This window comes from Protopterus annectens, chromosome 2.part1 (assembly GCF_019279795.1).
Source record: "Protopterus annectens isolate FY-2018-M chromosome 2.part1, PAN1.0, whole genome shotgun sequence".
Classification (NCBI taxonomy): Eukaryota; Metazoa; Chordata; order Ceratodontiformes; family Protopteridae; genus Protopterus; species Protopterus annectens.
In genome coordinates, this window is record NC_056729.1 from 942,133,681 (window position 1) to 942,159,552 (window position 25,872).

Sequence of the window (25,872 nt, forward strand, 5' to 3'; positions counted from 1 at the left end):
GCATGTCCTATTTATATCCGTGCTAAGGTTTAAGTCGCTTGCTCTAGTGGATCTGGTAGATTTGGATTTTTTAGGTGGAGCATGCCCATTAATTCCGGGTTGGACATGGCCTTGTATGTCAGGCACAGGTCACTTCTGAGCAGACGGTATGCGACTGAATAGAGCTGGAGTTTCTTCAGTCTGGCAGCATATGACAGATTTTGGAGTCCCTTTATCCTTTTGGTGAGGAACTTTTGGGGTCTCTCCAATTGCTGCAGGTGTCGGGTGAGATACATCCCGAATGGGGCAGTGTACTCGATCATTGGTCTGATAAGTGAAGAGTACAGGGGAACAATGACCTCACTTGATCTGGATGTGAATCCCTTCATGATCAGGTGGGCAATGTAGAAGATTTTTCTAACCACTTTAGCAATGTGAGTGTCAAAAGAAAGGCCACTGTCAACCTGGGTCCCCAGGTCCCTGATAACCTCTTCTGTGCTTAGTGGATTGCCACCTATATGGTAGCTTGGGGTTACCTTGTTTTTCCCGAAGGGTATGACTATACATTTTTTGGCATTTAACTTCAGGCCATGGCTCTGGCACCAGCTATCAGTTTCCGTGAGACCCCTCTGAAGGATATCTGTGTCCGATGTACTTTCCACTATGGCTCCCAGTTTGCAGTCATCTGCAAACTTTGTCAGCCATAGTCCTCCTATATTTACCTGTACTTCTGAGAAGTAGATGCCGAACAACAGGGGGCCAAGGACTGAGCCCTGTGGGACACCACTTGTGACCGGCTTAGAGTCTGACATGGCGCCAGCTACTCTAACCCTGTGGGTTCTGTCCTTTAGCTAGTTTGCAACCCATCTTGTGACATATGGGTTTACATTTAAGCTGGTAAGTTTCTCTATAATACCCGAGTGGGGTATTGTGTCGAAAGCTTTTGCAAGGTCAAGGTAGGCTGTATGGACTGCCTTTCCCTCATCAATGGCCTTGGTGACTGTTTCGAAGAAGTCGACCAAGTTCAAAAGGCATGATCTGCCCTTGACAAAGCCAAACTGGGTCGGGTCCAATGTCTGCAAGTCCCCTATGTCTTTGTTTATGAGTTCCATTATGATCTTCTCCATAGCTTTGCAGACCAGGCTTGTTAAGCTTATGGGGTGGTAATTACCAGGGTCCGTAGAGGCACCGCCTTTGTGGAGTGGGACCACAGTTGCTGTACGCCATTCCTTGGGCACGTATCCTGTGGTAAGGCTAAGATTAAACAGCTGCCTTATGTGCGGGTTTAGTTCCTCATTGAGTTTGTGTAGCACACAGCCGGGGACACCATCCGGTCCCATTGATGCTGTGTTTTTAGCTTTAGAGAGAGCAGCTTTCACCTGCACATTGGAGATGTCTGGGAGGCTGCACTCCGCTGGGATAGTTATCTCTCCTTTTGGGGGGGGGGGGTGAAGTTTGCACTGAACCTGTCTGCCAGTATGTTGGCAATGTCTGTGGGTTCAGTGATTTTTGTATCATTTTTGACTAATTCTTAGCATATCTGGGAGTTTCCACCCAGGTTTCTAACATAGCTGAAGAAGGCCTTAAGTTGGCCTTGGATGATTTTATGAGTGCTCGTATTTTTTTACTAATAATGATCAAAGGTGTCTTCTCTTTTATGGATTTTGCTCTATCATGTAACAGCTTTCTCCTCTTATTGTAAAGTTTGTTTATGGCTGGGGTCCACCAGACTGGACGTTTGCCCTTGGTGGAAAGAGTCTTTGTTTTATTAGGGATTGCCTGATCCATGCAGTCCTGGAGGTGTTCGTAGAAGGCATTTGTAAGGGCTTCCGCAGCTTGGATTGTGGTTTCCACTGGCTCGGGGGCCTTGGAAGGATACCACACCAGTCTTGAGTAGTGTGAAGTTTGCTTTAGAGAAGTTCTTCACTGTGGTATTTTTTGTTTGGGGTGTGGGCGGGATGTGGATATCCAGTGAGATTAGTTTATGATCTAATCTCACCAATGAGGGATATACTTCCGGTGTGGAGCATTTTGTCCCCATGTTTGTGATGATGAGATCTAGTATATTTTCTCCTCTTGTGGGAACGGTGACTAGTTGTTCCATGGCATTTGAATTTATGAACTCCAGGAACCTTTGGGCTAGAAAGTTTGGGCATGAGTAATGTTCCCAGTCTATATTCGGGTAGTTGAAGTCGCCCAATATAATGGTGTTTGGAGATACATTTATACCCTCCAGTGTCTTCAGGAAGGCTGTGTGGGGTTCCTGAGTTTGAGAGGGTGGCCTGTAGCATGCTACAAATTGTAGAGCAGTTTTGCCTATGGTTAATTGCACCTGGATGGTTTCCGATGCTTCGTGCATTGCCACCAACCTGGAGGTGTGGGTATCCTTGATGAATATGGATACACCCCCTCCTTTTGTGGTGTGGTCCGGGTTTTGGGGCCGGAATGCATGATATGAGGTAAAACCTGATAGTGCTCTGGTACAAATCCTAGTAGCTCTGGTACAAAGCACACGACCCATCAAACCCTCCTTATTTTATACATTTGTAGTGCATTCTTTGGGTGATTTTTTAGTGTTTGAAAAAGTAACCCTGGTATTTTTTGGTAACCATTTAAAATGTCAGGACTGACAATGCCAAGTCCCACTATGTGGAGACTGAATACCAAAAATCTGGATTTCCATATACTAAGGCCGAGATTGCTATTTCTGAGAATATTTCTTTTTCTCCATGACATGGTGATCTCTAAGTTCAAATATATAAATTCAGGGGTGTGGGTGGCTTGCTCCCCAACAAAAAACAAGTGCAAAGGAGAAGACCAATGGTGTTCACTATATTGCTCATTGCTGCAGTAGCCTTAGCTGTATGGGTTATATCCTGCCAATGATATTACAACCCTCCAGCTTCCAAGGCTTCAGGGCACCTTCCACTTGCCCAAACAGTCAGTCAGTTTGAGCTGGGCTGAATAAAAAGACAGATTTGGATCCCAAGTCCTTCAGAGCTTTCCTGCCGCTGAAGGGTATGCTCCACTGAAGTGTTTGAGGATCAGCTGTCGACATTTGCTGTCCCTTTGCTGGGTGGGTAAGTTCCCTTTAGAGAAAAAAACTTCCTTTTTAAAATTTATTTATTAACAATTGCCTCTTCAGGATAGTCATTTTAAAGTTCGGAGTTTATGTTTTAATGGACTGTCATGAGACTCTGTTGTACTTTTAAACAGGAGCACTCTTTTTCCTGTTAGTTTAAAAGTTATTTAAAGTGTTTGAAAAACATTTTTCTGTGAAGAAATTGTGTTTATTTTACTTTTAGGGATGGCAAATTGTTTTAAAGAATTTTTACCGTGTTTTTATGTGAAAAATGTGACTTGTAAAGACTTTAAATTTTTAACAGCTTTTGCTGTTTGTTTTCCCTGAGAAAAAGGCACCATTTTTGGATTGACCATGGAACAAAGTGTTGTACCAGAAACTACTTTGCAAGAAGGATCAGTAGCCTGAATTAAACCCTGAGTCAGACCTAGCAAACTACTCCTGTCCAAAGAAATCTGAGAAGGAGTAGATGCATGTTTAGTTTTCTGTTTCTTTTAACAGGAAAATAGGGCCAACAGAATAGACTTTGCCACCATAGCAGGCTAGCAGCTTGCGTCAGCTGCAGATAGGTGACTCTGCATGGCTGTTAGTTTTTTCTCAGGTCACTCATCTTTTACCCCAGATCTCTCTGATGTAGCACTTACAGCCACTATTGACCGGGGGTTAGCCATGTTCTCTACATTTCTTGGAGTAACTTCATTGGGCAAGGGAGAGACACTCTTGTCAGTCCTTGGAGAGGAAATAGGGAAGGCTTCTTTGTCAGAATGTTGTGCCAATCCCTGGGCAAGCTGCTGTTGCCAGTAGTAACACTGTTGGCCTGATTTTCCTGTTAAAAAGAAACAGAAAACTAAACATGTATCTACTCCTCCTCAGATTTCTTTGGACAGGAGTAGTTTTCTGGGTCTGACTCAGGGTTTAATTCAGGCTATTGATCCTTCTTGTAAAGTAGTTTCTGGTAAAAGAAAGATAGATATTTGAATCTGAACAGGAAAATGAAGGGACAGATACAGGATTTTCTCCTCAGATTTCTGACTCAGACTAAGAGGGGAGCTCAGTTTCTGATTCTTCAAGTGGGGGGTTTCACTTTCTCTGAGACTGCTTCTGAATGGTACCAGTGTTTTAGTTGGGAGAACAGTGAGGTTTCTTTGTCCCTCAGAAAATACTATGGGTTGTTACAGAAGGAATTTCTAGCACCTTGACCTGTCCCTCTATTTCTGTCCGCTTTGGTCGATGTTTTTGATACTGTCTGCAGTTTTTCCGATAATCAGCCAGCTGCCTCCAGAATGGCAGATAGGATATATAAAGTTCCTTAGTCTTTTAAGCTTTCATACACTGTTCCCAAACCTGACCCAGCAGCTATAGCTTCAGTTAATTCTACTGCTGCTAAACATTTAGCTAATCCAAAGCCTACTCCTTCTGATAAGGATAAAAAGATTATCGATAATTAAGGGGGAAATGAATGATTCTGCAACTTTGATTTTCAGAATTTTGAATTGCTGGATTCTTGTGTTAAAGTTTGTTTTGTAAATGTATGAGAAATGTTCTGTCTGCATTTTTTTCTTGTGAGGAAAAGTGTACTTTAAACAATTTAGCTTCTATTGTACAAGTCAGTACTCATTCTTTACATTGTGTGTATGACTCGGTTAATACTTCTTCCAGTGCTACGGCCACTGATACTGTTTTGAGGAGGTTTGCCTAAATGCATTCTCAGAACCTCCCAGATGATATTAAAAATGAGATTTTAAAATCTCCTTTGGATAGATATTTAGTTTTGGATCCCCCTGCTGCAGAGGTGATCTAAAGGTGTGGTGAAAGGGGTAAGCTGATACAAGAAATCTCTAGCCCTCCTTTTCCAAATTTTCTCTGGAATTCTCTAACCCCCTTTCCAATTTTGGCAAAAAACAAAATAAACAGTCTAAACAAAATGCAGGTAAACAGAATATTTAAGAAGAAATGGCAAGGAGGTTCCAAAAAAAAATTCTGAAACCTACCAGAACCCACAATTACACAACATGCACCCACATATGTGGATGTACTCAACAAAAACATACCAAAACAGTGTAAGAAACTTCTTTGTGTGGAAGATTTTCAGTCCATGTATTTCACACTGTATATTAGTCAGATCAGACAATAGTAGTAGAAGTAGCAAACTTAAACTCGTCAAGTCAAAACAAAACAAAACAAAAATAATAGAAAATATATAATTTTCCCCCATCCTTACGAACCTCAACAAATCGGACCTCAATCGTCTCTCCACTTGTTATAACCACATTGCTAGATTCATCACTGCCCTACCCTATAGAACACACCATTGTATTAACCTGAAAAAACTTGACTGGCTAGAACTCCCTAATCTTCTCCTGAAATATCAACTCATAGAAGCCTTTAAAATCCCGAAATATCCAGAGAACACCCCTGCACTAAAAAACATACTAACCCCCTACTCCAACCTAAGTTCTCTTCGCTCATCTGACAAACTCCTAATACAAACTAGCAAGTCCCATAACCTAGGCGGGGATACACTGTACTCCAATGTTATTGGCAAGGTGTGGAATTCTCTTCCAAATAAGCTAACGTCTTTACCATCACTAGCTCTATTCAAAAAAGAACCTGAAATCCACTATAAATCGCACTGGCTTTGTCCTTGTATAAACCCAGACTAAGATTACCATGAGCAACTCTGCATACAAGTGGGCAATTATTGTCCTAGTCAGCCAAGTGTCAACTATCCTGAATATAATGAAATGTAACTAATTGTAGCTTCTATTGTAATATTCTTATCTCTCTTAAAACTATGTAATTGTTTTTGTCTTTTTTACAATATGTCATTTTAACCCTGTTGAAGCTTTTCTCTCTGGGACTCCGCTGAAAATGGACATGTATCCAGTCGGACTATCCCGGTCAACAAATGTAAAATAAAATAAAATAAATAAAATAAAATAATAAATAATTGTACAGCATTACTAAGTATTTAAACGTAATCCAAGCAAGGCAGGCAGTCTGTTTCCAGTCGAAAATCCTTTATTAAGTACACAGACAAGCAATCCAAGTAAAACAAAAATAGAGTAATAATTTCCTTACAAGCTTTCTAAATATATATATACTTTTTATCAGGCATGGGAATGGTTTATTGTGCTGTAAAACAAAGTGTTATTGGTACACATGTTAAATTCACATCCCTTCCCCCATCAGTGTGACATTCGAGCTGGTCCTGCCCTGCTTAGTAGCTGTCATAATAATCTATAACCCTTATGCACTTTAAATAAAATTTATAATGATGTGGTACCTCTTATTTAACCAGATTATTAAGTAGATTATTAAGTCTGTGATCTTATCCAAGACATTATACTACATGGCTGGAAATATATCAACCTTAGTTCATTTGGCAATCAAAAATATATATAAATATATACATATACATTTTGCATGTAAAAATTTATTTCTATTTTCATAACCTATTGTTAACAAAGATCGCTTTTGTCCTTCTAGACTTCATTTGGCAATCAAATACCCAAGCAAAGGAGATCTCCGAGGCAAAAACACATGCAAACTCCACAACCTTCCACACCACATAATACACATAGTCCGCACACCTGTGTCTTAACAGCCACTGAGGCTTAACCATAAACCCAACATATTAGTCATAAGAGACCTTCATTGTGAGACACATTGATGTGCCTCTCACCAGGCTGAATAATGAGGAGGTCATGGTTAGTTGTTTGTCTGGTGCCAGAATCCGCCATATCACACACACACTCAAGTCTCTCAACAACAGGTACTGCTGTGACTTTGTTATAGTCCAGGTTGGCGTGAATGACTTGAGACGTACCTCCCTGGACTATATGAAAAGAGACATGATTGAGCTCGCTGAATATGTGTCCCAGGCAAGCATGTCCCTAGCCTTAAGCAGCATTCTACCATCACCCAGAATGAAGCCTCAATACAAACAGAAAATGATTGACTTTAACAAGTGGCTTAGTTTCTGGTGTCATTCCAGGGGGATTCAATACCTGACAGCCTGGGAAGATATGATCGACAGGCCATGATGCTTTGCCAGAGATGGCCTGCATCTGTCTCACTTGGGCTTCAGGCTTCTGGCAAAGGCTCTTGCCTCCCCCATAGTGCCTTTTTTAGGAAAAGTGATGAGGTCAAAACTACCAACATAAAAATTTCAAGAAAATACAAATTAAAGGTCATGCTGCTAAGCTCTAGGAGTCTAAACATGAAACCGCACTCACTGCAAGCATTCTTAACCCTGGAAGATGCTGACATTTGCACAGTCTCAGAAACCTGGTTCAAAGCTGTGGAGAGCAGCCCAGCCTTACTGGGTTACTTATCCTGTCATACCTTCAGACCCCAAATTGTGGGTAACAAAGCCAAAGGAAGTGGAGTTTCAATATATATTAAAGACATACATACCTCCAAGCTGGTCTGTCAGTATGATGCACATGAGACACTCCAGGTGCAGTTAACCATTGACAAGACCCCAATTAAAATCATAGATGGCTACAGGCACCCAAATCTTACTCAAGATGCTCACTCTGCCTATCTGGACCTATTTGTATCTATCAATATTCAACCCTTTACCCTGATCCTGGGTGGCTTTAACTACCCAAACATAGATTAGAACTACTACTCATGCCAGAACACAAATCCCCAGAGATTCCTCTATTTTGTCAATGCAAACGCCTTGAAGAGCTAGTCGAAGTCCCCACAAGAGGTAATAATATCGTGGACTTGGTATTAACCAACATGAGTAACACCTGCAGCATCCCTACAGTATCATCCTCCCTGGTAAGATCTGACCACAAAGTTACCATCATCCCCCCCCCCCCCCCCAGCTAGGGTCAAACAAAAACACTTCCCCAAAGCTGATTACAACCTCCTGAGGGATAGTATAAACAGCTTCACATCCCACTCCCCCCTGTGTAGCAAGTGGCACCAATGTCCAAATCTACACCAAAGTACTGTACTAGCATTTATATAGATACATGGAATCAGGAATACCTGCCACGATGAAGTCATACTGCACAAGGAAGAGTAAACCTGTCTGTGGACATCTGCAATAAATAAACTCTATAACAAAAGGAAAAGATTGCTGTCCAGGACCAAGAAGGAGCAGGTGACCAATTGGAAGCAATCTCTCCTTAGCCTAAACAAGCAAATAAGAGCACTAGTGAGATCCTCCAAATCAAACTTTGAGTCCATATTGGCCACATCTACTAGAGAAAATCACAGGACCTTCTTTACATACATCCTGAGTCTCAAAGGAAGCACCCAGATCTGCTCAGAACTGGTGGTCATGGATACCGCATACACAAATGTCGTAGATATAGCCAACTTGTTGGCTACAGATTCAATGAAAACTTCACCCCACTGTCCCCTCCATCAGTAAATCAGGGCATCCCCAGTACCTGCCCCCCCCTCCCCTTATCTCTAGGAACAGGTCATTACTGCCCTCTCAAAGGCAAAAAATACAGCCTCCATGGGACCTGATAGCATCCCAGGCTCCATCCTACACACACTCAGGCAGGAACTTGAAGCACCATTAGGCACCCTATTCAACCAAAGCCTTTGTACTGGCTTCATCCTAGCTGAGTGAAGGATAGCTACTGTCAGCCCTTTGCACAAAGGTGGAGTGTCCACCGATCCAGTCCAGGAAATTATAAACCCATCAGCCTAACTAGTCTTATCTGCAAGGCCTTGGAGCAGATTATCATGGTCCTCATTAACAATTAAATTGGCAGCCTCCAAACACTTGATCCCACACAGTTTGGCTTCATCAAGGGAAAGTCATGTCTGTTAAATTGGGCCGACTTCTTTGAGACAGTCAACAAAGCCATGGACGAGGGAAAGATGATGCACACCACCTACCTTGACCTGGCCAAAGCCTTCGACACTATTCCCCACTCAGGCATAGTAGATAAACTCTCTCAACTAGGCATCAATCCATATGTTAGCAGGTAGGTAGCAAACTGGCCAACTAGCCAAAATAGGGGAAGCCACCTCAAGTAGTAGACCCGAAATGAGTGGCGTACCCCAAGGATCAGTCTTGGAGCCTCTGTTATTTGGGATATACTTTTCTGAGGTGCAGGCCAAAACTAATGGGCTGTGGCTGACCAAGTTTGCAGATGATTGCAACCTGGGCACTGTCATCAGCTCTCCTAGTGATGTGGACATCCTCCAAGAGGGTCTCTCCCAAACAAATGACTGGTGCCAGAAACATGACCTCAAGCTGAATACCGAAAAATGCATCATCATCCCCATTGGGGAGACTGATGTCCCCACAAATTATCACATTAATAACAGCATCCTAAGCACTCAATCAGTTGTGAGAAATTTGGACAGCCTGACTTTTGACCACCATGTTGCTGCCGTTGTATGTGAAGCTTTCTACATGGCTCACTTTATAGGTAAGGGTATCTCGTCCAGGGACAAGGAGGTCATAATATCCCTGTATTCTTCCCTTATAAGGTCCAGTATTGAGTATAGCACCCCTTTCAGCATGTACCTTGCAAAATACATGCAGCAGCTGGAAAGACCACAGAGGTACCTCACTAGGGGAATCCAGGGCCTCAAGCATCTATCCTACACTGGCAGGCTAAAAGCCATGTCCCTCTACTCAGTTTCATACAGATTCCTCAGGGGAGACCTCTGTCTGGCATATAAAGCAATCTCAGACCCCAACATGAATACAGGACCTGAACATATTTTTAAATTTCTGGTTTTACAAATATTGTCTGAGAAATTAAGGTGGGGTAATTTATCTATTGACACAGAAGCTGCTGAGCAGAGATGGATTATTAGATGTAATGCAGACAAGCCCCGAGGGTTGAATCAAATGGTGTCACTTAAACCTTTTTTAAAAGCTCGACCTTTGAAACATTGATTCTCCTGAATTTTTAGATTTTTAATATGTTACAATACATTTTCTATATATTTTATACATTGAATTTTAGATTGTCTGATTATTTATTTCTATATATATATTAGCATTTTATATTTCACATAAAAATTTTTAATGTATGTATCTATATAAGCTGGATGCACTGATATTGTATATTTATGTATATTTATATATATATATATATATATATATATATATATATATATATTTATATATATATGTGTGTGTGTGTGTGTGTGTGTATTTATATATTTATATATATATATATATATATATATATATATATATGGATATATAGTGTTGTCACCAGGATTATCAGGTTTTTATTATATATAGTTATACACCATACAAGGTTATACACATTTCTTATTTATCTTAGCTATAATTTCTTTAGTGTATGGTCTCTTTAATTGCATAACTATGCTAATATGTAGTGATGCACTAATTGTTATGTCCTTATTGGGTGCAACTGAAATTTTGAAACATCATGTGACTAACCTCCAGTATTTAATGAATTATAGGATTTTTAACTGTTGTCTGATGAAGAGGTAGATCCCTGAAAGCGCTTACCACTGTTTTGTAAGGATTTATTCTTTGTAACTTTGTTTTGATTTTTTTCTTTATTTTTGTAATAAATTTCCCAGCTGTGGTACTGTCAGTGCTCTTACTTTTGTTGTCAATCTCAGACCCCTCCTTGATGGGACTGCTGCATATCTGCAAGTCAAGTTCCACTCGAGTAACCTGCACTTGCAATCTCAGCCTAGTCTGTGACATCAATAGGACTTGTTGGTGGGACAGATTTGTGTCCCAGAGACTCGCCCATCTGTGGAATAGACTCCCTCTCCACGTCAAGCAGAGTACCTCATTATCCCTTTTTAAGTGCAACCTGGATAACTGGATGGGAAAGAGAAAATACACCCCACCCCTGGGATTCCACCTGTGCCCCTGCTGGACTGGGGCATCAGGTGTTGACTTGGATCAACATGGGCTAAACTCTTGGCTAGGCTTATAAGAGCCTCAGGGCCAATAGCCTAGTAACTTTCTATGATTCTGTGATCCTATGACAGTCCATCAATCAGAATGACTATTTAATGGACCTTGCCCCCAGTCCCTCTCACCACCACCACCACCACCACCACCATGGCAGCCCTTTTACTCTACCAGAAAGTCTGACTCCCACTTTTCCCTTTGGCAATGGATAATGTCACACGCATAGGTCCTAACAAACAATGACTTCATTATGTTTGATTTCCTAAACTTTATAAATTTTTTTGTACAACTTATAGTTCTATAACTATCATTAGCCAACTGGTTGATATGGTTAGAAAAACTCATAGCTGAATCTACCCATATACCCAGGTCCTTAAATGAGTCTACATTTTCAATCACTGTGTGCTGTATTAAATATTCACCTTTCAGTTTATGTCACCCAAATCTCATATGCTTAGTTTTTGATGTATTTATCAACATATTATTCTCCTGTGCCCAAATGGTCAATTTAGTCAAATTATTTTGCAGACATGCCTTATCTGTAGCACTTGTAATCAGTTTACCCAATTTCAGGTCGTCAGCATATAGACTGTAGAACACCTCAGATGAAAAAGTTAGGTCTGAAAGATACAATCTAAGCAAGTAAGGGCCTAGTACAGAGTCCTGTGGGACACCTTGACTGTAATCAAGGATTTCATCTGTCCAGTTGCTGTATGATACTTGCCATGTCCTATTTGTAAGCCATGCATCTATCCATCTTATCAACAGTACATTAATACCTAGTTGTACTAATTTATTGATCAGTGTTTTGTGCATGACCCTGTCAAATGCTGAAGTTAAATCTATATAAATCACATCACAGCACACTTTTCATTCATAGCTGTTATTATATTGTTATAGAACATCATGTTACAGGTGATAGATCTATTTTCAACATATGAATGCTGATACATGGTTTCAAGTCCCAACCTATCCAATTCTGACAGTAACTTATCCAGTATTACCTTCTCCATTATTTTTCCAGAAAATGAAATTAAACTTAAGGGTCTGTATGATTCTAGGTTTGTCCTACTCCCCTTTCCCTTAAAGACAGGTTTAATAAGTGCATGTCTCCAATCTTGAGGAATCTCCCCATATTTATAAGGCCTAGTGAATAATATCGGGAGCAGCTGTGAAATACACCAACACAGAAGGAGAAACAGTTTATTTAGCGCTTTCATCTGCCAAATGGCTGGATTTCCTCAGAATACAAAATCAAACACTGAACAAGCATATAAATACCTTCCCAATTAAAGTCAATAGCACCAAATGAGGAATTCATTGAATAATTGATACTTGATGCATAAAGACAAAATTATAGTGAAAAACCCAATACTTGTGTAAATAAATACAGAAATGAAAACATACACAATATATGACCTATACATATAAAATATTTCTTGTGAACCATAAAAAATATGTATGAATATATATATATATATATATATATATATATATATATATATATATATATATATATGATGAATAATATGTATAATGCACCTAAGTGCCTATAAAAATATATACATAAGCAGTACACATAAAGCCATGTTATACAAAAAATGTATAAAGATCTATATAAATATTTAAAAATTAAAAAAAAAATTTTAAATGGCAAACATAGATTTGAGCTTGAGGAGACTAGCAATTGAAATGACATCGTTATGACCTGGAGAACGTGTAGCATTACACCTAAGCTGCCATCTGAGCTCCAGGAATTCAAGAAAAATATCATGGGGACCACCTCTGGGGTCAACATTAACATTATCTAAAACAGAAAATTTAAATGAATGTAAAGGAAAACCTTTAATATGTCTATAGAGGGCATTTCGCTCATCCTTTTTACTAATGTCATAGTAATGTTGATAAATCCTGTACCTAAACTGTCTGATGGTTTTGTCAATGTAAAAACAAGTACACTGTTGCCACAACACAACATAAACAATGCCCTTACTGTCACAATTGAATCTCTTCTTGTGCTTGATTTTGCCATAACCGTGTATAAAGCATTCAGTCATATATAAATTCATGCATAAAGCATTTGTTTTGATTTGGTTGGCCTAGTGAATAATAGATGTAATGGCAGTGTAAGTTCTTGCTTAAGTGTTCTCAGGTCATTGTTACTTATTCCATCTCCTCCATGTGCTTTGTTTGGATCCAGTTTGCACAGTTCTTTTTCAATATAATCTAATTTGATTCCAGTATCTGGGGTTACCTGGATGACACTAGGACAGCTTACCACCCCTTTTGTGGATCCAAACTGTTTTGCATAAGATTTTGTAAATATATCTATAATCTGTTGTGTCTGAGAATAAATTTTAGAATCTGCACACAGTTTATCAATTTGTGTGTCTTTACTCCTTCCACATCTTATGAATCTATAAAAAGGTTTCCTATTATGCTCAATATCTTTATATAAATTTTCTTCAAATTTTTCTTGATCTTGTCTAACACTATGCTTAATCTGTTTGTCCAGCTCATTTATGTCAGTTTTCAAAGTTGTAGTTCAACCTCTCTTCCATTTCTTATATGTTTTGTCTCTGACCTTAATCAGGTATCTTGTTCCTATGGAAATATACCCCCTGATGTTGCGAGCCTAGATCTTGATGTTAAACATTTTTTTCACTTTTTGCACTCAATTTCTCTTTCAAAACTTTCCACCTTCCATCTGCAGCTTTTCCAATGAACACCTCACTCCAGTTAGTTTTATATAGTAACTGTTTTGCTTCCTTATAATCTGTAATTAACCTTCTGTGCATTGGCTTAGATTTCAGTTTGGCAGAATTATCTGGCAACAAATTAACCTTTATGACCCCATGATCACTGCACATCAGTGGTGGTAAAACTTGACTTGAAGTTACAGTAATTTCTTTTGGGAACACAAACATTTGTTGTTCCTGAATAAACTCTGTGAATAATTTCTTTACTAATGCTGTTGAATCAATATTATTCCAGTCAGTTGTTGGTAAATTTAAGTCCACAGCTAATATTATTCTTCCCTCCTGTGTTTCATGTAAGAAATGTATGAATTCCTCTAGGTCATCTGCACTTGACTTTGGTGGTCTGTACACTCCAACAATTGTTATATGTTCCAGAGTTGTCTTTATTGTGACAGTTATACAGTCTATAGTATTGGTGTTATCACTGAACATGTAATAATAACAGGTCTCATAGCTGTCTTTAATCCCTATCATAACACCTCCACCTGATTTTTTGTTAGAATGTCTGTTACAGTAAAAACATTATACCCTGACAGAACTGGTTTCCAATCATTGTTCTTTAACCATGTTTTACAAACTGTAACAACATCAATCTTGTGGGAATGTAGCACATTTTCTAATGAAAAAAACTGTATTGTTAATGCTCCTAGCATTAACAACCATCAGAGATCCATGAAATGTTGCTATCTGTGAACTGTTACATTTTTGACCTGGCGAAAATCCTGGGTAGTGTTTGTCAAATATTGCAAAATATCTGCTGCAGAAATTCTCTTCCCTGATCTAGACAAATGCACACCATCCTATCTAAATACATGTGTGCCCAAAAGAAGGATGCTCTATACATTTCCATTTTTTAAAACAGGACATTTTTTCCATGTAGGTGTTTATCCAAAAAATCTTTTCATTCACAGTGACCTGACTATCCTTTCTATAGGTGGTTTGTGAAAAATATGTCCTAACACCAGTACAAGCTATACTATCTAGGAGGGTTGTCAGTTCCCGACTAACAGTCAGAAAATCTTTGTTGGTGACATAATTTGTACTAACATGAATAAAAACAGATCCATACTTCCTTACATTAAGGCATTCCAAGGCTTCTTTCATATATTCTATTTTTGCTCCTGGCAAGCATAACACTACTCGATGTTCATTATCATCTCTGCAAATATAAGTATCAGTTCTTCTAATAATTGAATCTCCAATTACGAGAATATCTTTGCTGACCATCTCTGAAGATTCTTCAACTTCAACTTCTAATACAGTAATATCTGCTCTGTCAATTCTTACGAAGGATAGCTTTTCATCACCATTAGTCTTATTAATTCCACTGTTTTCATTGTGAATTAAATTCACATTCAGCTGGTATTGGAAATCCACAGCTTGAGTCATGTAGTCAACATCTATCTTTCTCTCCTTTTTTCTGACAGTAATGTTCTTCAATCCTTCCATGTTCAATTTTGATTTTTTCCTTTTCACCTGCCCCTTGCCTCTTTTTTCACCTTTTCCATTGGAAAGGTGATGCCTTTTTCTGTAGAATGAGGGTTTTCTGATAGGCGGGATATCTTCATTCCTTGTTACCAGTGTGTTACATAAAGCAGGATCCTTTTCACTACGTATTCTCTTTCCTTTACAGTCATTAGTTTCTTTTTCTTCCTTGTTATTTATTGAAAATTGGATTCTCAGATTGCTGAGTAGTTGCATCCACAATTCTATAGTTCACAGGGGCCTCATCATGTTTCATAGGAGTTGAATGCTCTTTGCAGAAAATAGATGCATCATTCCTAAATGTGTTCTATATGTTCTATGCCTAACATTATTTAGTTTATCAGTCCAGTCATTAATATATGATACAACATGTGCAGTCATCATCATTAAGTCGAGATTTACTTCTAACAATGGTAAGCAAGTATTTGGTCTGTTTCTTGAGAAATTTCTGTCAAAAATAGACAGAAAACCAAACATTTGTCTTCTGCTGTATCATTTACTTTGGAGAGGTGTAATTTACTGGGCTTGGCTCGGGGTATTCAAAATGCTCTGTCTTCATATCCCCTTTTCCTCATTTGAGTTTTTTAGCAACCTTAGGTTTGACTGATACATATCATTATACAACTGTTCATCCAGTTTTCAGGAATTTCTTAAGATTTTGTGTGTGTGTGTGTGTGTGTGTGTGTGTGTGTGTGTGTGTGTGTGTGTGTGTGTGTGTGTGTGTGTGTGTGTGTGTGTGTCACATTATCAGTTCTCTGCAATAACCTTTGGGCTATCCACTGCTGCAAGAGTATTCACAAAGTGTCTAGCTCCTGTGAGATCCACATTTTATTTTTCCATATTTAGATGACTTGCTCATCTTTTTAGAGTCCTTTTTAAAGGTTCGGGATCTCCTACACAGGCTGGAGTTCCAAGAGAACATTCATAAAACTTTTCTGACTTCTCACAGGATTGTGTTTCTCGGGTGTCTGCTGGATACCTCAGTACAAAGAGCTGTTTTTTCAGAGGACAAAATAGATCTATACTTAGATCTATTTCCGGGGTTTTCCACTCAGACTTCTGTTTCAGTGAGAGAATATATCAGAATTCTGGGTCTCATGGTATCGATGATTCTACCAGCATCAACACCCACTGACTTTTCAAATTCCAGTTTTGGAACTTGTGAAAAGGGAAGTCATGCAGTGGAGACATCAGATTTCCCAGAATCCATGTTTCCTATTCTCCTCACAGTAGACGCCTCAGACTTTATGTGGAGTGCAGTGTCAATGGCAGTAAAAGTACATGGTTTGTGAAACAAAAAGAACAGACCAAAAGACAAACATAAAAGAGATGCTAGCTCTAGTAAATGCTTTCAACTCTTTGAATCATCTGTGGTCACTGAGACCTCTTCATGTGTTTACAGACTTTTGCACAGTGATGTGGTACATAAACATGCAAGGGGGGACCAGATCTTTTGCCATAAGTAGACAAGTCATGTTAGCATGGGGTATAGCGTCTTACATTCCATCAGAGCAGAATTGTTTGACAGACCAGTTGAACTGGACCACTGTGAACCCTCATAAATGGAAACTGAATAAGTAGGTTTTCCAATATTTGAGCCATCTGTGGGGAGCACCTTAGGTAGACCTTTTTTGCATCCTGTCTAAACAATCAACTGGCAAAATCCTGTTCCAGTACTCTATTCAAGAAAGCCTGGAAGACAGCTGCATTTTCTTTTTCTTGGACAGGAATGTTCCTGTATGCTTTTCTGTCCTATCCACTGATTTCCAGAGTACTTTTGAATATTCAGAAGGACTCCCCAAAGTTTATTGTGGCCACTCCCTTCTGGCCCAGGCAACAGTGGTTCTCCCTTCTTTTGGAATTACTCAGGGGCAATAACCAAAACTTCCTCACATCAGCAAATCAAATGACATTAGAAATACTGGTCTATGGATATAGACCTCTTCTGCAACATCAACAATGGTTTGGAGGGAAAGGTATATCTTGCAGAGGATACCGCTGCTCTGGAACAGACTTCCCAGCAGCATAAAACAAAGTTTATCACTGTCCATATTCAAGCACAACTTGGATCTATGGATGGGAAACATAAAATTTACCCCAGGACTGCTACCTGTGCTACTAATGGACAGAGGGAGCTCCTAAGTACTTTATTCCATGCATGGGTCCCTTCAAAGTATCTGTGGTATGATCCCAATTACTTTCATTAGGGGTAATGTATAATTATCAGCCATGGGATGGGTGAGACCGATCTTCAACAAAGTGAGATACATTAATTTGACCATAAAAAGGGAAACTGACTGGGCTTAAAGTGGCCTGAAAGGGCAGCTAGCATAGTACTTACCAGTGAACCTATAAACCTGTAAACATAAACACTTAATAGCCATGGTTTGAAACTGAAATGTATCTATATGAAGCCAAATCTGAAGGGTCTTTCCCCTGTTTAGGTAATATGGTTATCACAGCTTTCTTCAAAGATACTTTTACCTCCCCACATTAAAGTATTGTTAAATGAAGAATCCCAAGTTTCCTTACAAACTTTCACAGAACTATTGTCTGTTCCTAGAGACTTCTATTCCCTGTGCATTGATTATACATTACAATTTTTATCTCATCTCTTCTTGTCATAGCTACTAATTGCAGAGCCTCATCTTTCTCTTAATTATGCCATAAATATTTCTATTTTTTGCATTTTATTGCCTCCTGTATTCATCTGCCAATGTTCAAACAATTTCCAAAATATATCTGACCTTTCTATAAGATATGTGGTTATTTTATTACCATAGACTCAGTGAGGTTGGCTATAACCCTTTTTGCATTCTGTTGCCTAAGTCTTTTCTATGTTTTCAAGCTCTAGAGTTGTTATCAAAAATTAGTTGCTTAATAGCAACTTTTCTGAACTCACGCATATCGTCCAAATAGCTCCGGTGGATATATAATAATCTGGCACATTTCTGGATAATTGTATTACAAAATATCAGGGCTAATTACCATGGGAATAAAAGGCTAAGCTTCTTAAGATCCTCACCGATCAGTAGCCTAGTAGATACCTGTGAACCTGTGTGCCTGTTTTTCCTTAACACTCTGCTATTGCTCATCCTTTTGTATTGAGTTTTCCCTTTTTCTTCAATAAACCCTCTAAATAATTTGTATTAATTCTTTCATTTTGCTACACACTCACTATCTCCTCTGAAGTAATTATTCCCTTCCCTATTTACTCTTCAGTCATTTCCACTGCCCATGCCTTACATTTCTGTCTTTTTAACAAATCAGTAGGAAAACACCAGAGCTTCATATTTATGTCATTATCCTGCATCTATCCCTTAGTTTTTATTGGTGCACAGTCTGATGTAGTTGTTGAATAAGCTGCAAAGCCTTTAATTAACTGCATACACTTCTGTGAAATATAACATCTGTTGAGTGTAACCCAGTTATTGTATTTGTAAATTCCGTTTGAGTTCCTGCTTTTGAATTTACATCTTCCATTCCAAATATTATCATGTACTTCAGATATACACCCTCTTGTGTTACATTTTTCCTTCTAGTTCTCCCTTATACTTCATCATTATTACAAATCAGGTTAGTGTTCTCTCCCATAAATATTATTCCCTGCTGAAAACCTATTATTTCTTTCAAAAATTTTCCTAAGCTCCATAGTAATAATTTTAGGTGGAATATATAAATACGTACCAACATGTCTCCTACCTCTGCCACTGACCCTTACCACCACAAAAGTAACTTTATTGTTATTTTTCCTCTTCTACCACTATTGGAGCTTCTTCACAGTCAGTACTATTTATTCATTTTTCCTTTGTCCACCCACTGGTTGAAGTCAGGTCATCTGAACCATGGAAAGGGCTGCAGTTCTATATGCTTCTGAGATAGCCACTGTTTGCTTTATAGAAATGATAAATGTATTGGCTTCATTGTATTAATGGTAACTGTTTCTACTTTGTGAATCCTTTTAACTTGAAGATCTAAATATAGATATTTATCCCAAATTAATATTACCTAGTCATCTATGAATTTATAGGCGTTCTGCTGTTCTACTCCCTTATGAATGCTAATCCACCTCAAGCTATTATCATTGTGTTTGCCTATTGCTTATCCAGTGCAGCCAGAAATGAGCAAATTACTCCCACCTGCAAAGTAGTTTGCTCAGTATGGCTTTGTGTCTTCATTTCTACCACAGTCCATATTGCCTTTAGTTCTGTCACTTTGGACTTCACCCTCTAACGGCACTTCAACATGTTGATAAGCTTCTAAGACAAATGATCCTGCTTCTGGAGGACATAATGTTTTGTCTTTCATATCAGTTGAATCAACTTCCACTATGACTCTTGCATAAAACAATTGTTAATCATGTTACTCTTCTCTTCATCAGAAGTTTATCTTAGGCTGCTTTTTGAGGCTCAGAGGCACCCCACTCCTTTATTCCTACATTTTGTGCTGCAGCAATGTAACTGGCTTTACACTGATTTAATCAGCTGCTGTTTCTGTCAGGTCAATAAATGTTACCTTCATGGTTATTTGCGCAGTCCCTTGTTAGGAGCCCTTTCTGCAGTGCATTTATGAATACAACACTTGAAATATTCATCTTTACTTTGCTCTGTTGACTTTTCTTACTTCTGCATTCTCTATTGTCTGTCAGTATCTGCAGGTATACATTCCTGTTGTATTTGTCAGGAGTATTTGTCAGGAGTACAATAATGCAGTAAGCCTCACATTTTGTAAGAGGTTACTGATATTAAATGGGACTTATCTTGTTTAACTGGTGTTTTCTGTTTGTCTTTTCTGCATTTGTGATTGTTGAATGCTGAACTCTGCTAACTTTAAACAGTGCTTCTTCATTAATAAATACCAAGGCTTGCCTTGCCTCAAATGATGTGATAGTCAAGCATAATTTTACTTTTCATTTTCTTTTTCACATGATTAGACATAGAGCTGGGAGAAGAAATTGCAAAAGAGTATAGACAGCTCTGGGATATAATATCAAGATTAGCGCATGAATGTAAAATTGGAGATGCATTTCCAGTGAGGCGTACATCCAGATGTCTTGTACAGCCAGATGAACCCAAAAAAGACGGTAAATTTTAACATTTTGATAAAAAAAAATTTGAAAACGTTTAAAACAAATTAAATTGTTTTTGTTTTGTGGTAATTTTACTTGAGATATTTGACCCTCTGTATGAAGACTGTGAGAAATGACTTATATTTCTGTTTTATTATTTATTTGATTTCCAAATGTTTGTAATTAGTCTCCATCTCAAACAATGCATCTGTTTTAATGCTTCTAAAAAAATTGTTAACATAGCCATTATGCTATGTTTAAGAAAGAGCATTATTTGCAGCCTCACTGTTACAGTTTTTCTCTTTGTTTTAGATTTTAGTGTTCAGTCTGTTTAGGTAAAATATCAGGAATACCATTTCTGTTAAGACAAAGGAACAAGGGGAGGACATATGTACGCCTCTCAAATATGCAATAAAGTCTAGAAGAGTTTGGATCTTTAGACAAAGAAACAATGGGAGGATATATGTACACCTCCCAAATATGCAACAAAGTCTAGAAGAGTTAGGATCTTTGCTTGGAAGTGTTTGCATAGGTATTTTTATACCCTAAGTAGACTCCAAAGAACTTTTCCTCAGGTAAATTGCAAATGTTGGAGGTGTGATTGGGAAGAAAAAGTTAATTGAGAAGATATGTTTTGGGAGTGTAATGAATTGGCAGACTTTAAAAATTCCCTGCAGATTACTTTACCAGAAATTCTTTGTGAGCCAATTGGTGTAACTAAGGAAATGATATGGAATCAGAATTGCTTAGACATAGTAATGCCTTGCTGAGTTTAATTCTGAAAGCTGCTAAAAGGTAATTACTAGAAAATGCAAATCAAAGTCTAAACCATCATTACTAGAAGTAGTGAATTCAGCAACAAAGATAAAAGAACTAGAAGTGGGATCTTTAGAAAAGTGTAGGAGCAAATTTTGTAGAAAAAAATGGGAATTGTTGGAACAGTACAAGCAGAATTATGTTTTGGAGAAAGATTGAGGTTTAAGAGAAGGCAGGAATTGAATGCGCTATATATGTTCAATTGACAGTGACTGTCTAGGAGATTATATGTGATGTATAATGTTTGCAACGGAAAATATGTCACTATATTTGTTTTCATATATATAATTGTATGATTGTTTATGTTGTAAATAATAATTCAATAAAAGGTTTCATGTTTAAAAAATGTACATAATTTAAAAAGTATAAATCCATTCCAAACTGTGCAGAAGTTATACTGCACAGTCTGTTAAGGACTGTATAGCCTTAGGTGTATAACAAGCCTATTGTGACTAAAAGAAAAAATAATACTGTAGTTGCATTTGTTGTTTTACTAATCAAGTAGTCCCACTGGGCTCAACATATTGTCCAGTTTTGGATCTGCTTTGACCTCATAGTTTCTCAGGTTAAAGATGAAATCACCAAAAGTAAAGTTATGCAAAAGTGCCAAACCAGATGTACTTGACATAACATTTTAAGCTTGGCAAGACACCGATGCAACATTTAATATGTGAGTACTGTTTCCTACTACTCCAGATTTCAATACATCAGTACAAACACCATTTGTTTCAGGATAAGGTCCCAAAGTTTCTAGCCACATCCTTAGTATTTGATTATTGTAACACTGAGTTTCCACAGCCACAATGAAAGGGGCACTAAAGTTTCTACAATAATAATATGTACATGCATACATAAATACATACATACATAGGTGTGTTTATATAATTAAAGAAAATCAAACAAGCATCTTAATTTTCCATGATTGTGCATCTTCAGCGTTAGAGGACTAGACAATATATGCATGCATGCACTGAATGGCAGGAGGGCATCCTCAGGCTTAGCTCACTAGATAATATATGCATGCATGCACTGAATGGCAGGAGGGCATCCTCAGAGTTAGACGACTAGATAATATATGCAAGCACACACTGAATGACAGGAGGCCAACCTCAGATTTAGACAACTAGGTAATATATGCACGCATGCACTGAATGGCAGGAGGGCATCCTCAGAGTTAGAGCACTAGATAATATATGCATGCATGTATTGAATGGCAGGAGGGCATCCTTAGATATAGAGCACAAGATAATATATGCATGCATGCACTGAATGGCAGAAGGGCATCCTCACAGGTAGAGCACTAGATAATATATGCATGCATGCACTGAATGGCAGGAGGGCATCCTCAGAGTTAGAGCACTAAATAATATATGCATGCACACACTGAGTGGCAGGAGAGCATCCTCAGAGTTAGAGCACTAGATAATATATGCATCCACGCATGGAGTGGCAGGAGGGCATCCTCAGAGTTAGAGAACTAGATAATATATGCATGCCCAATCAAAGTGGCAGGAGGGCATCCTCATAGTTACAGCACTAGATAATATATCCATGCATGCACTGAGTGGCAGGAGGGCATCCTCAGAGATACAGCACTAGATAATATATGCATGCATGCACTGAGTGGTAGGAGGGCATCCTCCGAGTTAAAGCACTAGATAATATATGCATGCACACACTGAGTGGTAGGAGGATATCCTCAGAGATACAGCACTGGCTAATATATACATGCATGGACTAAATGGCTGGAAGGCATCCTCAGAGTTACAGCACTAGATAATATATGCATGCACGCACTGAGAGGCAGGAAGGCATCATCAGAGTTAGATCACTAGATATTATATGCATGCATGCACTGAATGACAGGAGGGCATCCTCAGAGTTAGAGCATTAGATAATATATGCATGCATGCACTGAATGGCAGGTGGGCATCCTCAGAGTTAGAGCACTAGATAATATATGCATGACCACACTGAGTGGCAGGAGAGCATCCTCAGAGAATGAGCACTAGTTAATATATGCATGCATGCACGCACTGAGTGGCAGGAGGACATCCTCAGAGTTAGAACACTAGATAGTATATGCATCCACGCATGGTGTGACTGGAGGCCATCCTCAGAGGTAGAGCACTAGATAATATATGCATGCACACACTGAGTGGCAGGAGAGCATCCTGAGAGTTAGAGCACTAGATAATATATGCATGCACACACTGAATGGCAGGAGGGCATCCTCAGATTTAGAGCAGGAGATAATATATGCACGCATACACTGAATGGCAGGAGGGCATCCTCAGAGTTAGAGCACTAGATAATGTATGCATGCATGTACTGAATGGCAGGAGGGCATCCTCAGAGTTACAGCACTAGATAATGTATGCATACATGCACTGAGTGGCAGGAAGGCATCCTCAGAGTTAGAGCACTGGATAATATATGTGAGCACACACTGAGTGGCAGTAGGGCATCCACAGAGTTACAGCATTGGATAATATATGCATGCATGCACTGAATGGCTGGAGGACATCCTCAGAGTTACAGCACTAATAATATGTGCATGCATGCACTGAGTGGCAGGAAGGCATCCTCAGAGTTAGAGCACTAGATATTTTATGCATGCATGCACTGAATGGCAGGAGGGCATCCTCAGAGTTAGAGCATTAGATAATGTATGCATGCATGCACTGAATGGCAGGAGGGTATCCTCAGAGTTAGAGCACTAGATAATATATGCATGCATGTATTGACTGGCAGGAGGGCATCCTCAGAGAATGAGCACTAGTTAATATATGCATGCACGCACTGAATGGCAGGAGGACATCCTCAGATTTAGAGCATGAGATAATATATGCACGCATATTCTGAATGGCAGGAGGGCATCCTCAGAGTTAGAGCACTAGATAATATATACATGCATGCACTAAATGGCAGGGGCATCCTCAGAGTTAGAACACTAGATAATATATGCATGCACGCACTGAGTGGTAGGAGGGCATGCTCAGAGTTACAGCACTAGATAATATATGCATGCATGCAGTGAGTGGCAGGAGGGCATCTTCAGAGTTACAGCACTAGATAATATATGCATGCATGCACTGAGTGGCAGGAGGGCATCCTCAGAGTTAGAGCACTAGATAATATATGCGTGCACACACTGAGTGGCAGGAGGGCATCCACAGAGTTACAGCATTGGATAATATATGCATGCACGCACTGAGTGGCTGGAGAGCATCCTCAGAGTTACAGCACTAGATAATATATGCATGCATGCACTGAGTGGCAGGAAGGCATCCTCAGAGTTAGAACACTAGATATTATATGCATGCATGCTTTGAATGGCAGGAGGGCATCCTCAGAGTTAGAGCATTAAATAATATATGCATGCATGCATGCACTGAATGGCAGGAGGGCATCCTCAGAGAATGAGCACTAGATAGTATATGCATCCATGCATGGAATGGCAGGAGGCCATCCTCAGAGGTAGAGCACTAGATAATATATGCATACACACATTGAGTGGCAGAAGGACATCCTCAGAGTTACAGCACTAGATAATATATGCATGCATGCAATGAATGGCAGGAGTGCATCATCAGAGTTAGAGGACTAGATAATATATGCATGCATGCACTGAGTGGCAGGACGGCATCCTCAGAGAATCAGCAGTAGATAATATATGCATGCATGCACTGAGTGCCATTAGGACATCCTCAAAGTTAGAGCAATAGATAGTATATGCATCCACTCATGGAGTGGCAGGAGGGCATCCTCAGAGGTAGAGCACTAGATAATATATGCATGCACACACTGAGTGGCAGGAGGGCATCCTCAGAGTTAGAGCACTAGATAATATTATGCATGCACACACTGAGTGGCAGGAGGGCATCCTCAGAGTTAGAGCACTAGATAATATATGCATGCGAGCATGGAGTGGCAGGAGGGCATGCTCAGAGGTAGAGCAATAGATAATATATGTATGCACGCATTTAGTGGCAGGAGGGCATCTTCAGAGGTAGAGCACTAGATAATATATGCATACATGCACTGAGTGGCAGGAGGGCATCCTCAGAGAATGATCACTACATAATATATGCATGCACGCACTGAGTGGCAGGAGGATATCCTCAGAGTTAGACCACTAGATAGTATATGCATCCATGCATGGAGTGGCAGAAGGGCATCCTCAGAGTTACAGCACTTGATAATATATGCATTTATGCACTGAATGACAAGAGAGTATCCTCAGAATTAGAGCACTCGATAATATATGCATGCATGCAGTGAATGGCAGGAGGGCATACTCAGAGTTAGAGCATTAGATAATATATGCATGCATGCAATGAATGGCAGGTGTGCTTCGTCAGAGTTAGAGCACTAGATAATATATGCATGCATGCACTGAGTGGCAGGAGGGCATCCTCAGAGAATGAGCACTAGATAATATATGCATGCACGCATTGAGTGGCAGGAGGGCATCCTCAGAGTTAGAGCACTAGACAGTATATGCATCCACTCATGGAGTTGCAGGAGGGCATCCTCAGAGGTAGAGCACTAGATAATATATGCATGCATGCATTGAGTGGCAGGAGGGCATCCTCAGAGTTAGAGCACTAGATAATATTATGCATCGACACACTGTGTGGCAGGAGGGCATCCTCAGAGTTAGAGCACTAGATAATATATGCATGCACGCATGGAGTGGCAGGAGGGCATACTCAGAGGTAGAGCACTAGGTAATATATGCATGCATGCACTGGGTGGCAGGAGGGCATCTTCAGAGGTAGAG

General features: G+C 39.3%; 1 protein-coding gene across 1 annotated transcript in view; it reads left to right on the top strand.

Annotated features, from left to right (window-relative positions):
- The window catches only part of LOC122794922 (probable ATP-dependent RNA helicase DDX60), a 2,165,155-nt gene that overhangs the window by 628,842 nt on the left and 1,510,441 nt on the right, over positions 1 to 25,872 (top strand). Inside the window, exon 9 of the mRNA XM_044063515.1 lies at positions 20,136 to 20,285. Within this exon, the coding sequence (XP_043919450.1) occupies positions 20,136 to 20,285 (150 nt within the window). The remainder of the gene's footprint in view (positions 1 to 20,135; positions 20,286 to 25,872) is intronic.